A 10,200-nucleotide genomic window follows, 5' to 3' on the forward strand; every position below is an offset into this window, starting at 1 on the left:
GCTGCAAAATACTGTGGAATGTGTGTTGTAAGCAATTAAGATAATTTTTTCAAAGAATAATAAATATTCAAACAGACTGTCCCCCAGATGAATTGCAAGAACTCTTTCAAACTGGGATAAGGCAGGAGCTAGGACAACCTCGGAGGGCAGAGAATTCCAGAGATTAATAATTGTAATTGAGAACAAGCTTTCGTGTAAGTCAGTCTGTATATGAGGATATAATATTTTGAGAGGGTGGACACAAGTCCTGGCATCAGGCGTAAGAATAAGAAATAAGTATATGGAATAAGTGTTCATCAATTAAATATTTTCCACACTATTATCAGGTCAGCTTGGAGCAGCCTACCCAGCACTGAATACAGATCCAGAGCAGAAAGACAACCGCAATAATCAATGTTGTGGTAACCAATAATTTATTTTGACCAACAACACTGGATCCCTTCCAACAATGAAAGGTTTCTCTCATAACCTGTGCCAAACTACGGAACAGAAATCTATTACAGAATTAATATGTGTAATTTAAAGAGAAAGCATAAATGAGGAGTCCCGGTTTACTGAAGTCTTAAGGAGGTTTGGGGCGATGCAAGATGCCTTATTGACAATATTGCAGATATGCTGATGGAATTTTAGTGGTATCAACCAACAACCCCAAATCTGTTGAGAGAGAGAGAGAGAGAGAGAGAGAGAGAGAGAGAGAGAGAGAGAGAGAGAGAGAGAGAGAGAGAGAGAGAGAGAGAGAGAGAGAGAGAGAGAGAGAGAGAGAGAGAGAGAGAGAGGGAGAGAGGGACAGAAGGATCCCACCGACATATCTAGACGAAGATTTTTTTTTTTTCCAGTTTACATGATTTTGCCGGATATGTGCATAAATCGCAAAATTAGAAAATGGAGTGATTTTCGCGCGCGTCCCCAAAAAAATTGATTTGGCTAATTTGCATGAATTTGCATAAAATTTCCATAAATTAAAATTAATTACCATAAACATTGCATACATTAGCCCCTACCGAAAAAAAAAAAAAAGTTGACAATTTCACAATATAATTATTTCAAATGCAAGGGCCACCAACAAATAGCATAAAAATCGTAATATATACACAGCCACACTTTAGCAACTACGATCCACAAAAAAACATATTTTACATACAAAGAATATGATTTCTCAAATATACCTGACATCAGCAAAGCAACCATTTTAGATTCTAAGGTCAAATTAGGATGCATGGATGATGTAAAGGTAGAAATCGATCATTTCATTGATCCAATACCCACTGCAACATCGCCAAGACAAATTGTTAATCAGAGTATTAGACGTTGGCATTTTTGGAAATTTCCCGGCCTGCGGCATTGCTGGGCAAATTAAGGGATTAGAGCCTATGTGTCAATGATAACCTTGCTCCCCACACACCACCTCTCTCTCTCTCTCTCTCTCTCTCTCTCTCTCTCTCTCTCTCTCTCTCTCTCTCTCTCTTTTAATTTATTACATATTTTTTATACATTGATTAGTCAAGAGCTTCAGTAGGGTTGCTGAAAACTATCTTTGACATGGAATTAAATACATGGAACAACTAAAATATGCAAAATGAAATTACCAATTATACAACACATACAGTGCATGTGCTATTTACATGCTATGGTTGTTTAATTCATGCATTGGCAACATACTTAAAGGTGTGTAGGGAGGTGGTGTAGTGAAGCTGTGTCTGCATAACCAGATGGTTCCACATTCGCGTGTAACGTGGAAGGAAGGAGCGAAGGAAGGTCTCCGTCCTAGCAAAAGGGACGACGAGATGGTGAACCCTGGATGTGGCAGCTCTGGTGGTGTGGCCATGTGGCTGCGCCCAGGGCTGGCGGAGTGCAGTCAGGTGCGGGGCGCCTTGCTTATGAGTCTTGAAGATGACACACAACCCTGCCAAATCACGACGCTGCTGAAGAGGCTGCATGGTAGGGGACGGCTGGTCTGGCGGGGCCTTTAGACGAGGGGCATACACCATAAGGGGGCGGACTTGAGCTGCATATAGGGTGGAGATTCCCTGGTAGTCGAGGAAATGTGAGACGCGCCGGATGCAACTAAGTTTCCATGCGGCTATCTTGGTTATGGTCCTGACGTGTTCAGTGAAGGTCAGGGCACTGTTCATTTCCACGCCAAGTATGGAGATAGAAGCCTGCACGGGTAACGCCTTTCCACCAAGTAAGATGGTGGGGATGGTTGTGTCAGGGGGGAGTGTCGTCGGGAAACCTGCATCACCTGTGTCTTGTCAGGAGCAAGTTCCACTTGCCATCGATGCCCCCATGAAACTATGGTTTGCAGTACCTGTTTGATCTCTCTCTCTCTCTCTCTCTCTCTCTCTCTCTCTCTCTCTCTCTCTCTCTCTCTCTCTCTCTCTCTCTCTCTCTCTCTCATTCTGGTTGGCAGCGGGAGAGGAATTGACCCATGGATTGACACGGTCACTTTGACCTGTGACCTCACTCGGTCACCCAGAAGGATGTGACAACGCTCGGAGGAAACGTTGTCAAGCATTGTTGTTGCGTTTGTAAAACCAATGCAAAACGTATTTAAAAATAAACACAAATTCCTCTAACTTGCCTCTTTAGAACATCACAATGTATATGTACTACAACACCATTCAGTTAAAAAGTATTAAGTACCTGACTTGGGGCGCGTATTGGTACACGTGTGACAGCGCCGCAGGCAGGAAAATCCCCAAAAACGCCAACGCCTAAGTGATCTTCATAAAAATGGTCAGACTATAGTGTGCGTATTTATTAGCGTGTCGTGTGTCACGGTTAGTCTGACTGCTTGCGTCTTTCCTCCTGCCACAGCCGCTGCAGTGACTTTCTAGGTTTTTTTTTTTGTTTTTTTCTTCAGACTTCAACGGTTAATATCCAAGCTCGACAGAGCACACACAGCACACGTCCGTGCAGGTAGTCATTCTTATTCCCCCCCCCCCCCGGGACTAAGTTAGGCTAGCGTTTCGATGCAATTTCTCTATAGGTCTTAAATGTCTATCAATTAAACCAAGACACGCAGCCATATAAGATGTTATACGTTAGTCATAGTTGTTTCTAACATGGAAAGAGAGAGAGAGAGAGAGAGAGAGAGAGAGAGAGAGAGAGAGAGAGAGAGAGAGAGAGAGAGAGAGAGAGAAATTGTCAGTTCGAGTCCTCTCCTATGCATTTGTGTTTAGAATACACAGTTTTGTCTGGTAATCCAGGCATGAGGTAGTACAAGAATAAATGGATGAATCATCAAAGAAGAACAAAATAAGCAGATAAAACAATATAAGAATAGACAAATCAAACCTTCTTCTTCTTCTTCTTATTATTATTATTATTATTATTATTATTATTACTACTACTACTACTACTACAGTTAATCGCAAAAAAAAAAAAGAAATCAACCAAATAGGGAAGAAAAGAAAAATCTATGAAATATAATAAAAAAATAGTAATAATGATAATAAAAATAATATTACTACTACTACTACTACTAATAATAATAATAGAATAATAATAATAATAATAATAATAATAGTAATTGAATAATAAATAAATAAACAGATAAATAAAAAAAATATATGGAATGCCAACAACATCTGGTGTTCCCAGGCGTTCACCCATCCAAGTACTAACCGGACCCAACGTTGCTTAACTTCGCTGATCGGACGAGAAGCGGTGTGTTTGTTCAACGTGGTGTGGTCGTTGGCACTCGAGGTGAGTTTTTAGACCCCTTTAACTTCTTCCTGGCTTGCCCTACTATACTCCGTATACCCTGTGAATCAAGTCTTTTCTAGGTGTTTCTTGGTATAATACCGTTTCCCTATTGGATTAATTGCACCCCCATCTCTCTCTCTCTCTCTCTCTCTCTCTCTCTCTCTCTCTCTCTGTCTGTCTGTCTGTCTGTCTGTCTCTCTCATTATTATTATTATTATTATTATTATTATTATTATTATTATTATTATTATTATTATTATTATTATTATTATTATTATTATTATTATTATCATTATTATTATTATTCTGACACAGACTCGGTCTGCCTCCCTCTGTGGCTGGCTGACTGGTTGGCTTGTTGCTCGCTGCATGCATGCCGCTGGCTGGAAAATCTGGCACCTCCTCCGACTCGATATTATTTTGTTTTACGCCGTTTTCTTGCTTGCCTCTCGGTTGTACGTCTCGTATGCGTGGTCCGAGGGTCAACGACGAGACGGAGACCGTGTTCGTATGACCGAGCGATGTTGGATCAAGTGGGAAAAACAGAAAATATTGTTACCCTACTACAACCGGGAAGGGACCAGTTCCATATATATTACCGCAAAAATGCGATCAGGGATAACGTCAGGCTTATTACCATGACCAGGCTCCTGTTGTCTCGACTGAAAGACGAGGGCAAAAGGGTGACACTGGCATGGATTCCTAATCACATAGGTATTGAAGGGAATGAAGCAGCAGACAATGAGGCCAATAGAGCACTGACACAAGACCAACCGTCAATTAATGTTCCTCTTAGCTTTCAACAGATCAAGAAACTAGCACGGTCGGCTACCAAACAGAGGGCACGAGAGCTGCGGAGAGATGCAGAGGCGCATTTCGCCACACTCCAGTGGCAGGCGCTAACGACCAATGGCGAACCACTGGTGTTACCAAACTCCATCACAAGGTGTGACAGAGTAAGTATACACCGATTACGCTTGGGTTATCCCACAGTCGACCGGTCGTTTGGTGAGGACTTCAAGGAGAACACTGCAAGCACTGTGGGAACTTCTCGGAGGAACCTCTGATCCACTATTTGCTGGACTGCGAGACAACGGGTCCGCTTCGAACACTGGCAGCGAGGCACGGCCACGTAGAGAGCAGCGATAAATGGACATCTGCAGCGAGACTGGTCAGGTTCGCAACAGACGACTACCAGAAACTACTGGATCACATACGAAGGTATGCACCCCCTTTATAGTAGACAGGCACAAGCTGGACACAGATAGCCCCGAGTTGACGGTCACCACTCCTCCTTTCGAGCTGTGACGGGCTGTGACTAGCTGGGGTCCCGTACGTATGTGACCAACATCGGGAATGAAGTAGACTCCGCGCCTGGCAGCCTGTGCTCTCCTTACCTGCGGTTCACGCCTTCACCGAGTTCTCCAAGAACTCCCCTGCTCAGGCCTGCCTGTGTATTGGGGCACTCCCTACGGGTGAGAGCCTGCCCAGGTTCTGTAAAGGCGCCCACAGCCGGCCACACCGACAGGAAAGCTGTTTGTTTACGTCAGCTGAGGCGTTTCCCGCCAAACTAGCGCACGGTTTTCCCAGGACTGCTCGAGGCGCCACCTACAGCACCCTTGCTGCTTCCCACGGCCACCGCTACCCTGGCCACGGCACCCGTTTCCTGCCGACACTGCACACGTGTACCGGAGCTCTCCCGCTTGGTGAGAGCTCGCCCGTGTTGCAGCCCCCTGTTCCCTACTACTAATACCTTCCTTTCGCCCTTAGTGTCCGCCTGTACGTGAAGGTCCGGCCCCGAGGCTTGCTCGAGGGGGGTAATTAGATTGCTGCCTTAAGCGTACAGGTGTGGTCGGGCACAAACTTTGGCTAGGGTTAGGTTGCAGACCAGGACTGTTACGACGGCTTTTAGCAGCCGAGCAGTTAAACTGGTCTGCTTAGGCAGGCTTCTAATAATTTCTATCCATTAGATGTGTTGCCAGTCGGGCCTCGGCCCCCTTATAGGATGTCAAGGCCCAAATTAAAATAAAGTCTAGAAACCCTATCAACAATGACAACAAGCTCCTTCTTCTTGATATCCTTTACAGAAAAGATATCGAGATAAGCAGAATCTTTAACACAAGAGATGGATTCGTTGTCCAACCAGTCCACGAACACGACACTGACAACCTTTTTGCCACCAACACCATAGAGGAACTCGCTCCTGTCATGCCTCCAGAGAAAAGAGCAAAAAAGAGCATCATCATCCCTAGAACCGATGAAATCATCTATGAAAAAAAATGTAGTAGAAATTGGAGAAGAAATTGCAAGGAAAAATGAATGGTTAAATATGGAAGATATAGAAAATATCTATAAGTTCCCAAACTCCCCAACAATCAAGGTAACTTTCCATTCATCACTACTAGCCAAAAAGTGTACAGAAAAAGGAATAAAAGCTTTTAAAATCAGTATTCCTGGTAATGAAATAAAACTAGAGACTTATGTTCCCATAAAATGTTGCATGCGCTGCTACACACTGGAGACACATTACACCAATGAATTCCCTAAAAGCAGAGACTACAAACTTTGCTCAGAGTGTGGCACTGAAGGGCATCTATGGCACCAGTGTAATGAGCCATGTAAAAAATGTGTCAACTGCGGTGAAGACCATAGTGCCCTGCAGATGAAATGCCCTGAAAGAAAAGAAATTCTAAAAACAAAAAGAGCAGAAATAAAAGAAAGAAAATATGACCTACTCTAACATCACCGGGTCTAACATAACACCTAAAATGCCTACAGTCAATGTCCCTACAATAACAAAGGAGGAAATACTAAAAATTCACTTATGTGTGGCACATGCCCAAACTAAAAACCAGGAAAAGCCAGGGTGTTATAATAATGTGCTAAATAAAATCCTAACTATGAACAACCTACCTAACCTAATAATACCAATTGATGACGATGATGTAAGTCCAGTACAACCTTTAACTGGTGCAACTAGCCTAGAACAACCTATAACTGGAGCAATGAGTCTACAACCACCAAGATGAGACACCAACACCAACACTAGAGCAAAGTTTAAGCAGACAAAGTAGCACCTGCAACTTAAGTAAAACAGCTGAAACAGCACCCTCCAAGAAACCAAAGGCTATATATCTAGGTTTACACTTTTTTACAACAAATGAAAAAGAATGGACCCCTAATATTCCAACTGGAGAGCTGTTAAAAGGGATACAAAATAACAAGTACAAATGGACATACACAAATAAAAAGTATGAAGAGGAACAAATCTTACATAAAATTGAGCACGATGAAATCTCTCTAACACACTGCTTCTTTACGGTCGGGCCTGACGAGTTTCGCAAGATCAGACCCGGACTCATTCAGGAGCGTTCACCTGCAGGAACACGTGATCCGCGCACCGTAACGAAATTCCACAAAAGATAAGACGCAACATAACAATAATCCAACACAATGTCCTGAACTGGAAAACAAATAAAACATCTTTAATACCATACTACCTTAAAATAGACCCAGATATAATACTAATAAATAGTCACGGACTAATATCAAATGAAGAACTAAAAATCCCTGGTTACAGAACATACAAAGTAAATCATAGTGAAAATATATATGATGGTTCAGCAATAAGAATCAAATACAATATTAATCACAAACTTTTTGATAACTTCATCACTGACTGTTTATCTGTCGAAATAGAAACAAGTTTGGGACCAGTACAAATTGCCACCACTTACTTACCCCCAAGACGTCCTTTTTTACCATATCCAGACATTCACAGACTCTTAAGTAACAACATTCCTACCTATATCTTGGGAGACTTCAACGGAAGACACACTACTTTCGGTAATAAGGATAATAACACTGTCGGTAAAAGTTTATATAAACTCATAAATCAAGGAAAGTTACTGCATCTTGGTCCTTACTTTCCTACTTTTTTCAGGCAGAACTCATCTACTAACCCTGATAAAATATTCTCAAACAAGCATCACTACTTGAACTACATCAGTGAACAAGGTGATATAACAACTTCTGATCACCTACCTGTAATTTTCAAACTTTCTACCATACCCTTTATTACTGAAAAACCAAAAATACATAATATAAATAAAGCTGACTGGGACTTATTTCATCATAAATTAAACACAAAGATAAAGATTTCTAGCCTTGATGGTAGCAATGTTGAACAACTAGAAGAAGCAACTAAAGACTGGATAAAAAATGTTAAAAGTGCCATGGACATTGCAACTCCTAAATATTTTTATCAACACATATATCAATTAAAAATCACACCAGAGATTAAAGACCTAGAAACACAATTTAATAACTTAAACGAATTCGCTACACACTTTGGATGGACACCAGTAACATACAGGGAGTACGTAAGAATAAAAACAGTATTAAAGGAAAAATGCAAAGAAGCATATAATATAAATTGGGAAGACAAAATAGATAATATTTCAATAAATTGTAAAAACAGTAAACAGTTCTGGAACAAAATTAAAATACTAAAAGGGAAAAAGTCAACTTACACAAATTACATGAAAGACACCGAGGGAAGAAAGTATTACTCAGATAAAGAGAAGTGCAACTTAATGGAGAACACATGGAAAGATGTTTTTAGGATCTCTGAGGAAGAAGATAACAGCTTTGACAAGCAACACGCTGATCTAGTCAACGAATACATAAATGAAAACCATAACAGAGTTGAGACATTTCCCACCGTAGACTTAAACATACTCAACACTGAAGATTACCATACAAGAGAAATTACTTTAGAAGAACTAAAAACATTCAAATATTACAAAACTGCAGAAATAAAACCTTGGAACAACTTAAAAATATTTTTAATGCTTGCTTATCTACGGGATACTTTCCAGAAATCTTTAAAGAAGCAATCATAAAATGTATACCTAAAAAAGATAAAAGTCCATTAAACCCTATAAATTACCGTCCAATATCATTACTTGAAGTGCTAGAAAAAATTTTTGAAAGACTTATACAAGCAAGACTCAACACCTTTTTAACAGATAATTATATCATAAAAGAACGTCAACACGGTTTCAGAACATACAAAAGCACTCACACTGCTATTACAACAACATGTGAAACCATTGCCAATGCTTTAGCCGACAAAAAACAAGTTTATTTGGTCTTGCGAGATGTGGCTAAAGCATTTGATAAAGTCTGGCACAACGGGCTTAAATATAAAATATTAAAACTAGAACTTCCAAGCATTTTAGAAAAATTTTATGCAACTTTTTAGAAAATAGAAAAGCTAAAATCAACATAGGGAACGACCACAGTAACACCATAACATTATTAAGTGGAGTGCCCCAGGGTAGTGTTTTATCACCAACCCTTTATACGCTATTCACAAATGACCTCCCTCCACCTGAACATGGTTGTAAAGACATTGTGTATGCTGACGATGTCACACAAGTCATAACAATACCCAGCAAATCTAAACTCATGTTGAAATATAAAGTAGAAAGGAAAATCGAAAGAATAAACAACTTTGAAAGAAAATGGAAAATAAAAACCAGTGAAGGAAAATTCAAAATATTACCAATAGCCCAATATAAAATGCAAAAGATCATGGTTAATGGTAAAGAAATCGACACTTGTAAGAATGGGAAGCTACTTGGACTAAACATAACATCAACGGGATACAATGGGCACATCAGCAAAACTATAAATAAGGGAAAAGGGATACTTTCACAACTAAGACGATTTAGCAACCTAACACCAAAAATGAAAACGACTCTTGTTAAAACATTACTAATACCGGTCATGGAATACCCATCCATACCAATATGCATGGCCTCAAAAACCCAAAAAAGAAATATGCAAACCATACTAAATAAAGCTGTAAGATTTATACACTGTAACGAAGTTGAGCAACTGAACACGGAACAATTACATCTTAAATACAATATCACTCCATTAAACATATCAAATTATAATAAAGCACTGAAAACATGGGAAACCATAAGAACTAGCGAACTTGAAAAATACGAAGAACTTACGCTTAATAGGGACAAAAGCCATACGTGGTTCCCTAAATGTAGCAATATAGTAAATATGGCAACACCGCAAGCAATTATAACCAAATTTCACCTGTAAATGAAAATGTAAAAAAAAAAAAAAAAGTCTCCTTGGCAGGGCAGAATATGACAAGATTTAAAATTTGAGCGTGCATCAAATAAATAAAAAAAAAAACTACCAATAAAAGTAAAGTAATGCTAAAATTAGCAAGGTGGTCAAGCCCATATATCTCTCTTACTTTCCTTCACCCCTTCTCTTCCCACCCACTTTCTCTTCAGCTAGCTACCTCCTCTCTTCACCCCCCTTTAAAAAAAAAAAAAAAAAAAAAAAAAAGGAATCAAGTACCAGGGGTCACTGCTGCGGGGGGCAAACTATCTGTGTGCGGCGCCCTCAAAGGAAGTGCACAGCTGCAGTAGTGTGACCGGAGCTGGGACCTGATGGACT

The 10,200-nt window shown here is 40.2% G+C and overlaps 1 protein-coding gene and 1 non-coding gene across 2 annotated transcripts; both read right to left on the reverse strand.

The window, feature by feature from the left end:
• Window positions 1-1,640: 1,640 nt before the first annotated feature.
• LOC123500947 lies at window positions 1,641-2,132 on the reverse strand. The gene has a single exon (XM_045249494.1). It carries the CDS (start codon window positions 2,130-2,132, stop codon window positions 1,641-1,643), a length of 492 nt encoding a protein of 163 aa, XP_045105429.1.
• A 1,446-nt stretch (window positions 2,133-3,578) lies between these two features.
• On the reverse strand, window positions 3,579-3,701 carry LOC123500948. The gene has a single exon (XR_006673511.1). It is a non-coding gene; the product is annotated as a 5S ribosomal RNA (ribosomal RNA).
• Between the last annotated feature and the right edge of the window lie 6,499 nt (window positions 3,702-10,200).

The sequence above is a fragment of the Portunus trituberculatus genome, unplaced genomic scaffold (assembly GCF_017591435.1).
Source record: "Portunus trituberculatus isolate SZX2019 unplaced genomic scaffold, ASM1759143v1 PGA_scaffold_521__1_contigs__length_14960, whole genome shotgun sequence".
Classification (NCBI taxonomy): Eukaryota; Metazoa; Arthropoda; class Malacostraca; order Decapoda; family Portunidae; genus Portunus; species Portunus trituberculatus.